The sequence below is a fragment of the Mus musculus genome, chromosome 13 (assembly GCF_000001635.26).
Source record: "Mus musculus strain C57BL/6J chromosome 13, GRCm38.p6 C57BL/6J".
Classification (NCBI taxonomy): domain Eukaryota; kingdom Metazoa; phylum Chordata; class Mammalia; order Rodentia; family Muridae; genus Mus; species Mus musculus.
In genome coordinates this window covers 59,118,145-59,137,517 of record NC_000079.6, presented here as the reverse complement: position 1 = coordinate 59,137,517, position 19,373 = coordinate 59,118,145, and the positions used below count along the sequence as shown (strand labels likewise).

The following is a 19,373-nucleotide window of genomic DNA, read 5'->3' as shown; positions in this document are numbered from 1 at the left end:
TGACTCTTTTTTTTTTTTAAAGATTTATTTATTTACTTAATGTCTGTGAGTACACCATTGCTCTCTTCACCAGAAGAGGGCATCAGATCCCATTACAGATGGTTGTGAGCCACCATGTGGTTGGTGGGAATTGAACTCAGGACCTTTGGAAGAGCAGTCAGTGCTCTTAACCGCTGAGCCATTTCTCCAGCCCCCTATAGTGACTCTTAAGGTTCACTTCTCTCCTTTAGGGTTGGAATCAGGTGGACCTTGACTTAAATGAAATGCAGTGGCATTTTGTGTGCTGGGGTAAACAGCCACAGACTCATATCTGCAGGAGGAAAAGGCTCTAGCTATCTTTATGGAGTTGCCATGTTGCCTGCTTAGTTGTCAGCATGTAAGTGTGACCTGTGTACATGATAAACCTAGCCTGTCCCCTAGAAGAGAACAACATAAGAAAACCATGTAAGAAATAAAGGTATGGGTTACATGTCTAATTTCTAAGGATATTAATATGAGGAGGTCTGTTCGTGTAAAGATCATTGGGTTTTTGTTGTTGTTTCTGTTTTTCCTTGTTCTCGGGTGTCATGGATGACTGAAGATCGAGCTTCTATATGGATACCAGTATTTTTAGATGGGGGAGGTAGCAGGCCCAACTCTCTAATGCCCAGACCATGGCTGTCAGTGATGAGAGGTCCCTGGGTCTTCCATTCTCTGTCATCAGCTGGTGTGAATAGAGTCAGGGCTGGTCCTCAAGAAAAGCACACCATCACTTCTGTTTTTGACTTTGCATTCTACATAAGGTCAAGGAGAGAACATTGCTGGTCTACACAGGGGGCATAATCATGGATAAAATAAATCATGCTCATTTGAAAGAATTTTCTCTGAACCACGCTTTCACTATGGACCTTCACCTGTAGGTAGAAGGCAGTAACCCTTGGACCTTGGACCACACACACTTCTAGCAATGGGAAACGGCCAGTTAGAGAACTTACAGAAAAAGCTGTCAGTATACCCCAACGCTAACATCACTCTGTCTCTTGCTGCAGAACCCCATGCTGGAGAGGTCCCCCTATCCATAGGCTCATCCTTCACCAAAGTGACAGATGACAGCTACAGACACAGGGTTAAAGCATAACTCCCAGAAACTCTCTACTCTCCTTGGCTTCATCTGCTTGCTAATAAGCCTGTTCCTACCGACTTAGGCCATCAAACTATTTCTCTTCAGTCTTTGAGGGCCCAGAAGCCCATATCCTAAGCTCTCAGTTAACATTGCTGGCTCTGACCCTAGCCAAAAGTCCTCCTTATCCTAGTCAGGCACTACATTGCTATCTACTGTCTGGAGCTCCGAGAATGTAAGGAGTTAGTAAATGAATCTTTCTGGTTTATAGTAAGCACATAACTCATGAATCGGTTTCTTACAACTTACTTTCTTGGTGAGTTTTAAATTCTTGGTGATGGAGATCCTGTGTCTATAGGAGCCTTAGCTCCTAGGATGGGTAGAAACATTGTGTGAGCTAGATGTTAAGTGCTATGTATTGAAGACCTGGTTTCTGGCCCATGATGGTACTGGTGTAGCCTAAGTTTTATGGTGTGGGGAGGTTGGGTTCATTGGTCGTAGAATGTGCCCTGGGAAGAGATATTAAGATGGGTGGCTGCTCTCTCCCCTCCTCCCCTTTCTCTTCTTCCTTTCTTTCTGTTGTCTCTGTCTGTCTCCTTTTCTCCTTTTTGGCTACCTGAGGCACACAGAACTCTTTTGCTACGTTTTCCTGCCACCACCAGTTCAAAGCACGGGCACCATGGGACCATGGACGCAAACCCTGGGGCAAATAACCCTTGTTTTGCATGTCAATTATCTCAGATACTTTGTTAATTATCTCAGATACTTTGTATGCTAATTATCTCAGATACTTTGAATGCCAATTATCCCAGATACTTTGTATGCTAATTATCTCAGATACTTTGTCACAATGACAGAAAGTTGACTGACATACCCTGCGTATATATGCTTATGAAATAAGGACCTAGCAAAGAAGGCATATGAACAAGAAGATAAACATATCCTGGAAGATAGAAATTGCTGTGAGGTGCCCAGTGAGCATCAGAAGCAACCAAAGTCTCGAATGGTAAGGAACAGGTTCTCCCACGAGCCTTTGCAGGGAGCACATTCTTGCCAACCCTTTCACTTGCAAACTCCTGGCCCCCAACACTTTCAGCAAATAAACTTGTACTATCCTAAAGTAGCTTATTTGTTGTGGTTTGTTACAGCAGCCACAAGAAACTAATACATACACCCATCTCCCTGTGCATATAGGTGACTTTTGCTAAAAAAACAGTGTGCCTGTTTCAATATAGTAACTAGGAGTACTTCAGCATCCAGGTTCACGTGGAAGAAGTTAAGCATCCGAGGAGTGCACAAAAGGGAAGTTGGAGGAAGAAAGGCTAGATAGGATGTACAGACAAACAAGTGAATGTTCTAGAACACATGGCTTCGTGCTTCAAGCGTCTGTTGGCATCACTGTAATTGCAGCAGTGATGGAGATATGAGGTGTGGCATAGCACATTTAGCACCGTTACATTCGGTTACAGCTGGTCAAGGTATTAGGGGTTGCATTTTCTTCCTGAATCCACTTTCCTTGAGTGAGATGTATAATCCTGTTTGAAAGTTTGAACCACAGGCAGCTCTGAACTTCCCAAGTCTCTACTTCATCTTAATTTGGCCATATTTTGCTAAGCTAAGGAAATACATTCTCACCAGCGAGGGGAGGTACACAAGAGACATTTAAGGATGTGAGTTTGGAGTATCCACAGCTAAAGAACAGCTAAAGCAGCCTATGCCAGGAGAGTCATTTGGACGCTTCTTGTACCTACCAGAGTGTCAAGAGGAAGAGGCCAGACACTGCAAAGGTGACTATGAAGACCTGAGAAACACTTCCACCTCTGGGTTTCCCAGGGATACCCCAACTCGGATCATCTGCGCCTGCTCTTTCAGAAACTACAGGTTTGTCTTCTCACTCTGTTTAGTTCAGCATAGTTGCCTACTAGCCTTTTAAGTGTACATCAATTGAAACTGAATACAATTTCATATTCTGTTCTCCATTCACACTAGCCACAGTCAAAGACCAGCTAGCTACATGCAGCTGCAGGATATAATACTGGAAAGTGGAGGTGGGGATTCTATATGATGTGTGAATACAACAGTAATTTACAAGGTAAATTAAAAGTTCAGATCTGCCGGGCATGGTGGCACACGCCTTTAATCCCAGCACTCGGGAGGCAGAGACAGGCAGATTTCTAAGTTCAAGGCCAGCCTGGTCTACAAAGTGAGTTCCAGGACAGCCAGGGCTACACAGAGAAACCCTGTCTTGGGGGGAAAAAAAAGGTTCAGATCTGCGAGGTCAGAGAGCATCTCCCTCTCAGAGGCTGCTTGCTCTCATGGCCTTTAGGTGGTCAGTGAATGCTGCAGGTAGCCTATGTCCTCATCTGTGTCCTCACGCCTTTTAAAAATGGGCCCTGCCTGAAGGACATTCTACACAACTGTAAAAAGCAAGCATTGCCACTTTCAACCCCTCTTGTGGAAGATGTTATTTATTGTAAGACATCATTTTTTTCTTTTATTATTAAATACACTGTAGTACAAGAGACATTCCATGTCAGGGTGAGAGAAGCTGGTCACATGATTTACAAACAAACTTTTTTTTTAAACACTGTATTCGGGTGTCACTTTGAAATCAGCCAAGATGCAATGAGTCTCAGTAAAACACTGGACCTCAAAACGGATTGCAAAAACAAGTAAGAACCGGTAATAATCGGCACAGAGACATCACATTAAAGGGAAATAAACCAACTGAAAAGACGGAGTTCTAAATACCAGGTCACCAGTGAAGGGGAAATACATCCGCAGAGAGACGTCGAGATGAGTGTGTATGGCCCGGGTATATACAAACACTGGTCTGATGCTTAAGCAAATGTAGGTATCCACATCTCTAGGCAGATTTGTAGGGGACGCGGGGGAGCAATATTTCACCATAATATGTTCATTCCTTAAGGGAGTACATATTTAAGATTCACATTTATTTCAAATACCTTGTGTTGAAAACATTTCCAGCTGTTGTATACATTTTTAAGCAACAGTAAGCTACACGAGCTGTAAGACAGAGCCCCCACCCCACCCCACCCCTCCATCAAATTTCCCTTCTCCATCTCCCATGGTTTTTCTTCTTGCTCGAACCTATAGCTGCAAAGAGCTCGTGCTGCTTCACCGAACTTGCCGAACATCCGTCACCCTCCACTCGGATTGTTTTCTTAACTCACAGACTAAAGAAATAAAACGAACACGGACCTGGCCCAGAATGCGTAGGCTGCAAAATGACGTCCTCGTCTTTTCCCGTCTCGACTCCTGAGACGCACGTCAAGATGGCAGCATAGTTGCTAGGAGGTGGTTGTGAGATTCACAGTGTTTCACTTGCAACACATTTACATATATGTAAAAAATTGTTTTTGCTTTATGTTGGTGATGAATGGACCAAAAGTTGATAGATAGATAGATAAATAAATAAATAAATAAATAAATACACAAATAAATAACGCCGAAGGGAAAGAAGTGAAGGGCTGCAACAGCTGAAAAGAGTTGAGAACCCTGAACTTTAGCAGCAGAGATGGATTCCAGCCCTCACAGCAGCCACGCCCTCCTGCACTACTATTGGCTTAACGATCAGCCACGCCCTCCTGCATTATTGTTGGCTTAGTGATGAATCCCTCCCAACCCAGTTCTTTACAATAACATCTGAGATTCCTGTATGAAGTATCACAACCTGAGTCCCTACATTCCAGTTATACATTTGGGAAGAACTGGCTTTCACTGCAAACTTGGACATCTGGGGATTTAGGTCAATTGGCCATCCCTCTGTTGAGATTTCCTTTAACCACGATACAGGGCCAAATGGAAAGTCAAGTTTGAAAACTGGAGCCCTCTAATGATGAGGCATGTGGGGGCAGAGCAATGAGGGCACACGGGTCTGTGCTGCCATTTTAGAAATTTTTCGTGACTTAATGCCAGGTACTGCTGGCAGTGCCATTTGCAAAAGGAGAGGCTTAGGGAAAGACTGCCCTTGACCGGGGACCCCACTGCCCAGTCCTAGAGATGGACAGCACTGCATGCCCTGGCTCTTGCTTGCCGTGTGGATGAGGAGTGACTTCAAGCTGCGCATCTTGCTATAGATTTTTGGATGCTTTGCTATCAGCCTCGAAGACATTTGCCTCCCTACAGCCCTGCAGCTTGGGTCTAGACTGCTTCATCTCTGAGCCCAGTGTAAAGGGCATAGAGCCAGGAAAGGTGAGCACGGCCCAAATGTGCAAGAAGAGAAAACCCACTTCTCCTTCCCAGGACTGGGACACAAGGAGACCATTTGTCTGCATTTCTCCTTTGCAAAGAGCCAGAGAACAGATTCAATGTAGAGGATGGCTTTCAGTCAGTTGTTTCAGGGAAGATGTGATTTTTTTTTCAACACATCTTCCATCCAAGGGCTGCACAGAGCTGAAAGTGTGGTGTAGCCCATCCTTACCCACACTGAGAGTGGAAATATGAACTGCCACATGACGTTGGAAAGTTTTGGTTACTTAGCAAATATTAAGCAAATTATTCATATTGCACCCTACTTATAATTATTCTATTACCATGAGCCTATATGTTTATACATAAACACACAAACACACTACATGTGTGCATTTGTATATGTATAAATCAAGTGTTTATAACATATATTATGTATATATTTATATAGAAGTACATAAAAACGTCACAAGCGGGGCTGGTGTGAGCACGTGTGTGTGAGTTCTGACAGAACCCTGAAGAGCAGTGTTTGAAGCGTTTTCTAAATGAGGCTGAGCGCAAAGTTGGGAGTCAGCAGAAGCCAGGAGCAGAAGCACATGATGTAACATCTCTTCTGCGTGCACTGCCCAGGTCTCCTTCTGTTCTAACCCCCACCCTGCTCCACAGACACGCTACCAGCACATTTCCTTCCCGGCTGTCTTGTTTGTATGTTAGTTTGTATCTGGCAGACAGACTTCGGTGAAGCTTATGTTTGTCCTCTGAGTTTCTGAGTCTCCATTCCCTCACCAAAATAATATGAATATTTTGACAACATATGCAAAAAGCGCTCGGAAATCATCAAGCAGTTGAGAAATGGATCGGATGTCAGACAGGAATCGGGGGAGGTTTCGGTTTGCTAACACCATTTTTTTTTGTCATCTATGGAGAGGGATATGTTTTAGAACAAGAATGTTTCTTTTCTAAAACTTAAAATACCATGAGAAAGGCGATAGCAGATGAACAGTGACAATTATTTTAAGGTGTCCTTGGCTCACCCAACTACTTTAAAAGAAACCAAATACTCTTTAATGCTCTGAAATCTGCACATATTCTTGAGACAACAGACTAGTAATAATAATAATTAATAACAATAATAATAATTAGTATAAATAACTGTAAAAATTTGCACTTGCATAGACACTTTCATTTTGAGACCTTCGAGGACTTGCCAAAAAGTATAAAGATTCTCTCTCTCTCTCTCTCTCTCTCTCTTCTCTGCTCTCTTCTCCCTCTCCTTTCTCTTCCTCTCTATCCTCCTCTGCCCTTCTATCTGCTCTTTTTTCTTGCTGAGGAAAATACAAACCTGGAATGGAATGCTCCCACATTCTCAGTACAGCCCTTTGGTGTAATCCTGTATGGCATCCCCAACCTTGGCCTTTTCCAAGACTATCCTCTCCTTTGCTCTCTGCTGAGCATCTTGCAGCTTTTCCTCCCAGGGCAGCCCGTCAGACTAGGAGCAACCGGCCTATGTGAGTTCATAGGTCACGGCTGGCGGAAGCTAGAGGAACATGTACAAATGTGCCCTTGCCTTTCCGCTGCCTCACGGTTCCACAGTGCCTGACAGTACCATGGGTCCTTTAATGATCTATACCTGACGGTATAGATCACAGAGATATGGCTTTCATTATATTACTATAGGTATTCTGGAGGGGTTTGTTTTAATGGACGAAGAGGACAAAATAGCTCCCATCTCTCATGGGCCAGCACAACAGAAAGGGCCACCGCATGTGCCTCGTGCCACCACTCACTTGAGTGGGCCTCTTGGATCGCCTTCTGCTCTCTGTCAATTTACACAGGTTTTAAAGTTTCATTGTGAGAACTGGCTCTCGGAGTTTCTGCTAGAAAACACAGTGCTCCAGAAATGCTCGGGCACAAATGAAACCTACACAGAGCTCTTGCACCTTCAGAAATAAACACCAAATGAAATGTTCTAAGGTGAATTAAGTCACTCCCTTCCTATCTGGCTCCGTTTATAAAGGTGTCAAGTGTATCGAACTTCCCCTCACAGAGGGGGCGCAGAGAAATGGAAACACTGGTCTCCCTCGGTCTAAATGACTACCCAAATACCTGTAAATTTCTATATAAATTTACCCTCTCTTTTCGGAAAACCAATGACCATGTGCGGGCGCAAATCTCCAGGCTCAGTCTGGGCACAGCCTCCTGTCAGCCATACAGTGTCAAGGCTTAATTCTTTTTTTTTTTAACTTTTTAATGGAGTATAGTTAACAAAACAGCATACTAATAATGAGTACCTTGGAATGAAACCACTCTCCCCAAACAGAGCCCCGAGCAAGGGACTTGACCAGAGCACACTGAACATAACCTCAGGTGGTATCCCAAAAGGGCTCCCCTTCTCCTCAGGGATGGCCTGTGCCTGTCCTGCAGCCCGGGGGGTTTGAGATGGGTGAATATCCGGGCTTCAGCATGCCTACTCAGTAAACCCCTCACCGCCTACTGGAGAGTGCCTCCAGCTACTGATCTGGTCTCCTTTCCCGAAGTTGCCTAGGTTAGACCTTTTATGGATCTGCCCTCCTAATCAGACACCCCAGCTGGAACAACAGTTTCTGCACACGTGCACATAGGTATCAATTGACAAAGACCATGCACACTTTTGTTTGCACAGTTACAAGACAGGTGAGAGTGGAAGATGGGGGCTGGGCGGAGTTGCTGTCTGAAAAAGTTCAAGGTAAGAGAAACTTGCCTCCAAATTGAGAGCGTCTCCTGTCTTTGTCAAGGACTCGGGTTTTCCTGAAATTATATCTGAGCAAGAATCTACCTCCTTCGATGGAACTTCACAAAAGCTTGGTAGATAACACTTGAGAAACGGATCAACTCTGTCACCGTGCCCGACCACAATGTCTGAATGTAGGATGTGTTGTCCGTCCAGGTCCCGTGGGAACTGTCTTTCCAGTGCAAGCCAGTATCTGTCATTAGAAGCTCTGCCCGTGAAGCAGAGTTCAACATCCTGTGTCCTCCTCAGAAAGGTGCTTGGGGGACAGAGCCGAACATGCTCCCCCAGCTAATGGCTGCTGGGTTTTCCTAAGCACAACGGACTCCCGACTGATCCCATGGCTTGTCTCTGTCTCGCTCATGCCGTGGTTTATGGTAACGCTTCTCTCTCTCTCTCCCTCTCTTGCTCGCTTGCTCGCTCTCGTTTTCATTTCCCACTGATAAAGTTTTCCCAGATTGTACACAACTTTTCCTTCTCACACATAGGTTAAAACCACCAGAAAACAATAAGAAGAGTGATAAATAAATAAATTAATAAATAATAAATAGAAGTGAATCCATAGAAACGCCCCACGTCTGTACATCGGAAGTGACAGCTTAAGTCAGATGTTTGATTTTTTTTTCCCTTTTTTTCATCCACGTCAAAGGCAGGAATACAACAAGGCATTGTTAGTTGTGGTGGGCAAACTGGAGTGTCTGCTGATATAACAAATTAGGTTTGTTAAGGCCTTTGTCTATGTACAGTTAATAGGAATGCAGAAGCCAGATTGGTCAAGGAGAGACTGAGGGCCGTGAAGCGGTGAAGACCAGAAAATAAATAAATGAATAAATAATGATAAAAGGGGAAGGGGCAAAAGAAAGAAACAAACCCAAGGGAGAGAAAGAGACAATGCCAGAAGCGAGTTAATACTGTCTGTGGATGGAGAAGCACACACTGCCTCCCCCAAAGAGCCGCTCCTGGTCCTGTCAACACTGTCAGAGCGAAGGACAGCAAGGTCATGACGTCAGCGGCAGTCAAGAGGTTCGTCGTGTAGGCCAGTCTGAGGAGGGCCTTGGGAAGGACGGTCTGGGCAGAAGGAGGACCCTAGCCTAGGATATCCAGGTAGACGGGAGATGCCTTGGCCAAGTTCTGAAGGAGGGTGTGGATGCTCTTGATGTTCTTCCGGGTGTGTGGTTCCCGCTGCCAGCATCCAAGCATGAGCTCATACACCTCCTGGGGACACGTTCGAGGCCGCTGAAGGACTCTTCCCTGGGTGATGCACTCTATCACCTGGAGGGAGACCAGAAGGCAGGATTAGCAGGGCAAAAGCTAAGCCTGTGGGAAGGGTCTGCACATGCCTGCAGGAGGGAGGAGCCAGGAAGGGCCTCTCCTTTCTTTAACTCTTTAAAAATCAAGCGGGATTACATTGCTTACCTCTGGATAATTTGTGTTTGTACAGACACAGGTGTGTGCTGATTAAATCAGGACAGTTAGCACGTGTGTCTCCTTAACCATTTACCAACAGAGAAGGAGCTGATACAAGTTCCTCATAGTGGAATAACTTTCAGCCCCTTGTATTAAAGAAAGGCTTTTATGAAAGGCTAAGAGGGAGGAGGTCAAAAGTTCCCAGCCCAATCTTCCCCTTACAGACTCCAGTGGGAGAGGCGGGGCTTTTATTTGTAGGCGTGGGCTTGCTATGTTGCCTACAAACTCATGGCCCCCTTGCCTCAGTCTCAGAAGAAGTCTCTCTCATCGTTTGCTCACCAGGAGGAGAGCCACTGCGGTTTCACAAAACTGGGATAGGCACCAGGTATTCACAAAGGGTCGTCTTAATTCCACACAGAAAGTCCTACGTGTTTCGGGTTTTACCGGCTGAGGGTAGAGCCTGGGTTAGTTTTGTGTAAGTTGCTGACTGACAGGGACGCCCTGACAGCAGAAGTGACTAAGGCTCACCGGGTATCAGAGCTGAGTCTAAAAACACAGGCATGGAGGTGAGAGAGACTGGAAATACCTGGCCGAGGTGCTATGCCTCAACACAGACACGCTGCCGGCTTTCCGTCTCCACGGGCTCCAGATGTGCACCCAAACAGCAGCAGGCTGGAAGTACTCGAGGAAGATGACATCTGTACGGAGCATGTGCAGATGTTCCTCTTGTCATTACTCCCTAAACATGCTGCATGATCGCTATTCGCACTGCGTTTGTGTGTACTGTTCCTGTGAGTAAGCTGGAGATGCCCCACAGGGAAAGAGATGCCCAGGTCGTTTGCAGATAGTACATTGCTCAGTGTTAGGAATTTGAGTGTTCTAATCTGGTCGGGGTCAGGTGGGGGCGGGGGGTGTGGTTCTTGGAACCAATCCCCCATGGATTTCAACAGGTCATTGTATTCCATGAAAGAATTGGAATAGGCAAACAAACACTTGATATTTTTTTTTTCACCAGTAGCTAATGTAGCAGGATCTGAAATCTCTGGAGCAGTGCAGAAACTCTTGCCAGAAGGAGGGACATGGGCCACCTAGGCTGCTCTTAATTTGTTGGACAAGCAACGCAAAATCATTCCTCAGCCCTGTCATTAGAAGGAGCGAGGTTGGGTCAGAAAAACAGAGTGTCTCTCTTTCTCCAAAATTATTAAAATGAGGCTGTGAAATTCAGGTACACAGCTGGCTCTCTGGAAAGAGCTGCTGACTCCAACAAAGCCACCTACGACCATGTCCCGGCTCCCAGCTCAAGAACCCTCAGACCACGGCTGCATCTTAGATTGCTGCTCTAGTAGGACGAGAGAGAGAGAGAGAGAGAGAGAGAGAGAGAGAGAGAGAGAGAACACACACGTGCATTGTAGGGTGGGATCTCTCCCAAAATATTGCCCACCTCATTGTTCGATAGCTGATACCAGGGCTGCTTGCCGTAGGTGAAGATCTCCCACAACACAACGCCCAGGCTCCAGACGTCGCTCTCGGTGGTGAATTTCCTGTACATGATGCTCTCTGGAGGCATCCATCGGATGGGCAACATTGTGTGGCCACCGACCTGTCAAGGAAGGCATCAGTAGAAGTGTCAGTCATCTGGAACCAGCGCGGAAGGTGGCTGTGGGGAAGGTGGCTCTTTCAAGGGACACTCGGGTAATAGAGTCAGAGGGTAGAGAGTGGTCAAAACAACGTTTTAAATGTTCTTTGCAACTCTCCTTTCTGAGAAGCCAGAGGTGAGTAGAGGGCATTCGGTTGATGTCCACTTTGGATTTACAAAAGCCCTCATGTACTTCCTGTTGTGTAGATAGACCCATCCATTCATCCTTTAATCAACGTGATAATTTTGACCAAAATAGCAAGCAAAGGTTTCTTCTAGGCACCAACCTAGTGGTGCCCGAGATGGAAGTTACTATTTCCATTTTACTGACAGGCAACCAAGGCCTGTGAGCTATATTTTTGTACTCAAAGCTTTAGACTCTCCTCTATGATAGGGCGATCCTAACTTAGTTTACTAACAGCAACAGATAAATTTATCTTTTTTTTTTCTTTTTTCTTTTTTTAAGAAAAATACCCATTTCAGTAAAAACAGAAGCCCCAGCAATCACCTGGAGATAGCGTTAGTTCAGCCAGAGAAACTTGATGACGCAATGTTGGCAATTCCCTGGTTCTACCGAAGCCAAGGGCACCGCACCGAAAGTCAACAAACAGCTGAGTCAGACATGGTTCAGGATGCGGAGCATGCGGAAGCCCCGCCCAGCTTTCATTCTCAATGTCGATTTGTGGATGCGGAAGCCCCGCCTAGCTTTCATTCTCAGTATCGATAAGTAGTTTTTTTACACAAAGGAAATGAACCTGCCCAGGTGTCTGACAACATTTCCTCCTAGGCAATGCCATAACCCATGTGGCACAAATCCTGACCAACCAGGAAATATGGTACAGCCTGACTGTGTGGATACCCCCCTGCCTGACCCTCCATCTCCACACTCAGAACATTGACCAGAAGAAGCTACTGAAACACATGGAGGGCCCAACATTTCCCAATGCTCAGAAGGACTCACGGTCCCAGGGTAAGTGACACCCCAGTGTGGGAAGCCGCCCCCACATTCGCCGTTACAAGATGGCGCTGACAGCTGTGTTCTAAGTGGTAAACAAATAATCTGCGCATGTGCCAAAGGTAGTTCTCCACCCCATGTACTCTGCCTTCCCCGTGACTACAACTCGGCCATGGGCTGCAGCCAATCAGGGAGTGATACGTCCTAGGCGAAGGATAACTCCCCTTAAGAGGGACGGGGTTTCGCTTTGGGCTTGGGGCTTGGGGCTTGCTCTGTGCTCTGGCGCTCTGGCGCTCTTGCACTCTTGCTCCTAAAGATGTAAACAATAGAGCGCGCTCTGGCGCTCTGGCGCTCTGGCTCCTAAAGATGTAAGCAAGGGGTTTGAGTTTTGCACTCTTGCTCCTGAAGATGTAAGCAATAAAGTTTTGCCGCAGAAGATTCTGGTTTGTTGTGTCTTTCCTGGCCGGTCGTGAGAACGCGTGTAAGAGTTGGTGCCGAAATCCGGGACGAGAAAATCCGGGAAGAAAAAACCCGGGAAGAAAAACTCGGGACGGGAGTTAACCATCACCGGCGCAAGGAAGATTCCTCATTCCGGAACAGAACTGCGGGTCACGGTCATAAAGGTTCCCGTAAAACAGACTGTTGAGAAGGATTCAACTGCGTGAATTCAGAACTCTTCAGCTGGGGAATGGTGGTAATGAAGTGTTCCCACAAAACAGACTGTTGAGAAGGATTCAACTGCGTGAATTCAGAACTCTTCAGCTGGGGAACAGGGTACCCGTAAGTATAGCTTTACAAGGTAAGTCTGGTCTTGAACTTTCTAACGAAATTCAAGACAGTCTATCAGAAGTAAAGTGGGAAATAGCTTTACAAGGTAAGTCTGGTCTTGAACTTTCTAACGAAATTCAAGACAGTCTATCAGAAGTAAAGTGGGAAATAGCTTTACAAGGTATGTTTGGCCTTGAACTTTCTCTAGTGTTAGAAGCCCTTTTGTTCCTTTTCACATGTTATCAAGTGGTTAAGGCAGGGCGGATTCTGGACGAAATTCGAGACAATCTATCAGAAGTAAAGCGGGGAGAGAGAGTAGGAGCAAAGAGGAAATATGGTACACAGAATAAGTATACAGGCCTTTCCACGGGTCTTGAACCCGAGGAAAAGTTTAGGTCAGGTAAGAATACCTGGGGAGAGATTAGAAGGAAGGAAAAGAAAAAAGATCAATCAGCGGAGGCTTCTAGGAGAAGGAGCCTATACTCATTACTAGATGAGCTCAAGGAGCCAGTTCTTAGTAGTTCTGATTCAGATGAAAAGGCTATTAGGGCCTGGAAGGCGCTCTCCCGAGCAGGTGAAGCCACTGGACAACTAACAAAGATCGTCCAGGGACCTCAGGAGTCCTTCTCAGATTTTGTGGCCAGAGAGACAGAGGCAGGCTCTTGCAGCCTACAAGGTCTTATTGTCCACCCTGGAGTTGTAGATCAGGATTATAAAGGGGAACTTCAGGTTCTCTGTTCTTGTCCTCAAGTTGTCTTTTCTATATCACAAAGGAACAGAATAGCTCAACTAATAATTTTGCCAAGCCTACATGGCTGTTTTCCTTCCTCTGGTATTCCTTGAGCTGCCAGAGGGATTGGTTCTACTGAAAGTGATTCTGATTACTTAATAATGCCTTTAGATTGTTGTCAAATTTTATCTACTCCTCATGTAGGGGTAAACCCTCGTGGCATCAGGCCATTACAGGTCTGACAAATGGATGTCATGCATATTTCCTCCTTTGGGAGAAATCAATGTTTACATGTGTCCATTGACACATGCTCTGGCATCATGTTTGCTTCTCCGTTAACCGGAGAAAAAGCCTCACATGTGATTCAACATTGTCTTGAGGCATGGAGTGCTTGGGGGAAACCCAAACTCCTTAAGACTGATAATGGACCAGCTTATACATCTCAGAAATTCCAGCAGTTCTGCCGTCAGATGGACGTGACCCACCTGACTGGACTTCCATACAACCCTCAAGGACAGGGTATTGTTGAGCGTGCGCATCGCACCCTCAAAGCCTATCTAATAAAGCAGAAGAGGGGAGTCGAGACTCTACCCCGAGTACCAAGAGTGTCTGTGTCTATGGCACTCTTTACACTCAATTTTTTAAATATTGATGCTCATGGCCATACTGCGGCTGAACGTCATTGTTCAGTGCCAGATAGGCCCAATGAGATGGTTAAATGGAAAAATGTCCTTGATAATAAATGGTATGGCCCGGATCCTATTTTGATAAGATCCAGGGGAGCTATTTGTGTTTTCCCACAGAATGAAGACAACCCATTTTGGATACCAGAAAGACTCACCCGAAAAATCCAGACTGACCAAGGGAATACTGATGTCCCTCGTCTTGGTGATGTCCAGGGCGTCAATAATAAAGAGAGAGCAGCGTTGGGGGATAATGTCGACATTTCCACTCCCAATGCCGGTGATGTATAATGCTCAAGTATTCCCCTGCTTTTTTTACCACTAACTAGGAACTGGGTTTGGCCTTGATTCAGACAGCCTTGGCTCTGTCTGGACAGGTCCAGACGACTGACACCATTAACACTTTGTCAGCCTCAGTGACTACAGTCATAGATAAACAGGCCTCAGCTAATGTCATGATACAGGGTGGTCTCATGCTGGTTAATCAACTCATAGATCTTGTCCAGAAACAACTAGATGTATTATGGCAAATAGCTCAGCTGGGATGTGAACAAAAGTTTCCGGGATTGTGTGTTACTTCCATTCAGTATGAGAAATTTACTAGGGCAGCTAATTTGTCAAAAAGTCTTTCTCAGTATATGTTACAGAATTGGACGGCTGAATTTGAACAGATCCTTCGGGAATTGAGACTTCAGGTCAACTCCACGCGCTTGGACCTGTCCCTGACCAAAGGATTACCCAATTGGATCTCCTCAGCATTTTCCTTCTTTAAAGAATGGGTGGGATTGATATTATTTGGAGATACACTTTGCTGTGGATTAGTGTTGCTTCTTTGGTTGGTCTGTAAGCTTAAGGCCCAAACTAGGAGAGACAAGGTGGTTATTGCCCAGGCGCAGCTTTAGAACATGGTGCTCCCCCTGATATATCTATGCTTAAGCAATAGGTCGCTGGCCACTCAGCTCTTGCACACCACGAGGCTAGTCTCATTGCACGGGATAGAGTGAGTGTGCTTCAGCAGCCCGAGAGAGTTGCACGGCTAAGCACTGCAGTAGAAGGGCTCTGCGGCATATATGAGCCTATTCTAGGGAGACATGTCATCTTTCAAGAAGGTTGAGTGTTCAAGTGTCCTTCCTCCAGGAAAAACAACACGGGACCAGACCAGGACCCCTCTAGGTGATGAGCCTAGAAGGAGGTTATGTGTACGGCTCCTTTACCTGCACACTGGGGATTTGACCTCTATCTCCACTCTCATTAATATGGGTGGCCTATTGCTTTTATTAATAGAAAAGGGGGAACTGTGGGAAGCCGCCCCCACATTCGCCGTTACAAGATGGCGCTGACAGCTGTGTTCTAAGTGGTAAACAAATAATCTGCGCATGTGCCAAAGGTAGTTCTCCACCCCATGTACTCTGCCTTCCCCGTGACTACAACTCGGCCATGGGCTGCAGCCAATCAGGGAGTGATACGTCCTAGGCGAAGGATAACTCCCCTTAAGAGGGACGGGGTTTCGCTTTGGGCTTGGGGCTTGGGGCTTGCTCTGCGCTCTGGCGCTCTGGCGCTCTTGCACTCTTGCTCCTAAAGATGTAAACAATAGAGCGCGCTCTGGCGCTCTGGCGCTCTGGCGCTCTGGCGCTCTGGCGCTCTGGCTCCTAAAGATGTAAGCAAGGGGTTTGAGTTTTGCACTCTTGCTCCTGAAGATGTAAGCAATAAAGTTTTGCCGCAGAAGATTCTGGTTTGTTGTGTCTTTCCTGGCCGGTCGTGAGAACGCGTGTAAGACCCCAGGACCTGGCAGCCTTGACCAGGCAAAGTGAAGACTGCTCTGTGCTCTGGACAGGTCGAGGCTGGTTCTGGTGCTTCCTAAGCCTGGTACACATTCCCCAGGCTATATCACATAAAGGCCTGAGCACACTGGCACACACAGTTCCCAGTACTTGGTCCGGCCGTGCAATGCTCCTGTCTCCGTGTGTGATGTTCTCTCAGAACACACTCGGAAAGCTCTCTAAGTTTACAGACATCTGCCCACTGCTTCATCGAGTTTCACGAACACACACGGTGCTTCACTGAACTCTGCCGATGAGACTGCGTCACCGGTTACCATATGCCCAAGGGGACGCAGTGACCCATGGGACAGCTGTCCTCCCTGGCCTTTTTCATCCACACAGCAGACATTTGCTGGGGACTTTGTGAGGCCCTAAATACAGTATGTCTCATTACCATGAAAGACAGATCTCCAGGGGCTACAGTGAGCCTTTCAGAGTGACAGGTCGCAATCTGTGGCTTTGTCTTCTGGCTGTGCTGAGTCTTAGTGTTAATGCATCTGAAGGGGAGAGTCTTAAACAAAGAAGGGCAAGTGCCTGCTCATATTTCTGGGAAGGTTTAGGGTTGGAGATGGGCACCTGTCTTTGAGCCCCTTCCTCTGCAGGTCTTTCTGTGAGAGCCATTTATAAATGTGCTTCTCGGAAATCCTGAAAGACAAAAGGTTAGGGGGGAAAAAGCCCCCAACAGCATGGTAGAGGAATCAGAAAAGCCTGGAGCTAAATGGGGGGATTTTGGTAGAAAAAAAAATCATTTGTTCTGTGGCAATACTCAAGTTATAATCCAGTTTGCGATCAGCGTGTGTTGAAGTGTGAACCAAAGTGCCGGCTTTTGCACACCAGCCCCTAAGTGTAAGAGCTGCCTCAGTCCTCACGAGGCTGGCCCTTCTTGGAGATTCAAATCACAGACCATGTTCAAGCATCTGAGAAGTTCAACAGATGAGAAGGGATTTAAGTTTTCTAGTTACTAAGGCATATCAATATATATGTGTGGGAGGGAGGCTTCCTAGAGCCAGATGTCTGTAAACTTTGGGGTGTGCTGATTTCGAGAGCTTCCAGGCTTTCTTGAGTATCCACAATGCCACGTTGTGTTCACCACCGATTGGTGGTCAGAGACTTTGGACTCTTTTGGCTATTCCCAACGTGGACAATGCTGACCGGTAGTAGCACTGTTCTGTGTCCTAGTTTCTCTAAACTGTGGGTGAGATCAACACAAGGGACTGCCATATTCCTCAGCTGCCAGTGACTTCAAGGCTACACTGATTTTAGCCCCAAGTGGACCAGAGGCTCTGTCCCGGTTGGCTAGCAGCCAAAGAAAATGCTCTTGTTTCCCTCAATGACACTCAAGTCTCGATGTACATGTCTCTCCATCACAACATTTCTTTTCTACTTAGCTCTTTGGGCCAGATTCCCCCCCACCCCCCGTTTTCTCTTTCTTTCCAGGTTCTCTGTGGGGATTCCATGTGTGTTATATAGAGAATACCTTCTTCTGTTTTCAAACGTGTGAGTGATGTGATCTAGCCTAACAAGAGTTCATGCAGGACCCATGAGTCTTCTTGGCCCACATAGAACAACCCTGCACAGCCCTTTCCGGTTGCTCTTTCCTCCTGATTTTCAGGCATGCCACAAGAATAGACTCACTAGAGCAGTCCCAGTGGTATCAAATTACTGTCATGTTTCTGTTGTCGACACTCCCTGGTTTTCAGGCTGTACAGAACTACAACCCCCTCACTTCAGAGCACAGGGAGCCATTTGTTCTGAACTGGACTCCTTGGCATCCTGATCTCATGCCCTTGCTTAAATATTTGGGAGACTGGATTTAGTTTTCAAGTGTGGCACTGGGAGTCTGAATCTCTGCCTCTGGTTGCCCACCAGCCAGGTGTACTGGGAGATGCTCCAAGAGTCAGGGTGGGGCAGGCTGGAGGAATAAATGGGGCGATGAACATCCAGCTAGCAGCATCACTGACTGAGACCTGTGATTTAGAAACTGTTTCTAGTTCCTGATGTGTTGTTACTGGCAACCATCCTGGGCTGGTTCCCATTGTTCTGATTGGTTAAATGCACAGGGTTAGGGTAGCCCTCGGATACTGCCAGTATAACATGGTATGGTATGGTTCTGTAACTACAAACCAGCACTTCGCATTGCTAATCATCCACTCCCAGATGGCATCTCACCCTCTGCAAAGACTCTCCATTCGATTATCCCAATGTATCTGACAGCTACTCTGGAGAAGATACTTGGCTTGCTTGCCCAGAGCCAGATACAAACCGATTTCACTTATTCTGATGGTTTTCCTGATGGCCAAACACATGTTCTACGCACAGTCAGAAAGCTGAGTCATGGATGCTCACCTGGGAAAAACTTCATCATACTTTTTTGCAAGGTCTGATCTCCCCGTAACCTAAGTTCTTTTTAAGGTGGGCTCATATGCCATTTCTTTTCAAGGAAGCCTTCCTTCTGTAGCGCCTTGGCTGTTCAGGACCCTTAGTATAGCTACGCGACCACATCAGACGCTGCTAAGGAACCTTACCGAAAGGAACACCACTAATAAAGTTAGCCGATGGGGTTGTTGGTGAGTAAAAGGTGGGGTTGGTTTTGATTTTTATATTTTACAAGTGCTGCTGCTTTTGGAGAAAGGTTCCTGGAATGTTCTTCAAGAGGGATTCGTATTTGCTACTCTCTGTCCCAAATCAAATTCTTTCTCTTAACAATAGATCGAAACAAAGCCTTAGTTTAGATGCAGGGAAAGTCATTTTAGTTTGTTTGAGGTTGGGAGGTGGGGTGGGTATGTATTGGGGTTGGATGGAGAGGTGGCTCAAAGGTTAAGAACTAATACATCAAGGGGCATTGATGTCTCTGACCTTTGTGAACACCTGCACTCATGTTTCTATGCACACACACACACACACACACACCTCAAGCAAATATTTTTAAAAGGTTTAATTAATGAGATTCTTAAATTCTTAAGACCACGGGTCTGCAGGTAGGGGGTTCTGTAAGATGTTCCAGAAACCCTGTTCTCAGAACAAGGACTGCACAGAGCAAAGCTGCTCTTGCTACAGACTTGGGGGGACTCCATCAGAAAGGAGGTCTAGGAAGACTTCTTGCTTCAACCTCGTGGGAGTAGTGATCATGACCTGGTCACCAGGTTTCCACTCCTTCCTTCTAAGGCCGGAGCAAACGGAGAGAAGCTTGAAGAAGGCATGAAACCAGGAACCATAAAAAGACCCTTCAATGAAGGCTGTATATCACTTCAACATGGCTGGACCAACATGGCTAGGGAGACTGAGGCCCAGGCAGG

At 46.2% G+C, this 19,373-nt stretch overlaps 1 protein-coding gene across 3 annotated transcripts in view; it reads right to left on the bottom strand.

Moving 5' to 3' along the window:
- Positions 1-3,547: 3,547 nt before the first annotated feature.
- Ntrk2 (neurotrophic tyrosine kinase, receptor, type 2) overlaps positions 3,548-19,373 on the bottom strand; it is a 327,499-nt gene continuing 311,673 nt past the window's right edge. For 2 of the 3 annotated variants that reach the window (NM_001282961.1, NM_001025074.2), the window contains exons 17-18: positions 10,927-11,085; positions 3,548-9,350 (exon numbers count right to left, since the gene is read on the bottom strand). In NM_001282961.1, the coding sequence (NP_001269890.1) occupies positions 9,165-9,350; positions 10,927-11,085 (345 nt within the window). In that variant the 3' untranslated portion in view covers positions 3,548-9,164. The remainder of the gene's footprint in view (positions 9,351-10,926; positions 11,086-19,373) is intronic. The other variant, XM_006517149.4, reaches the window with a different exon arrangement.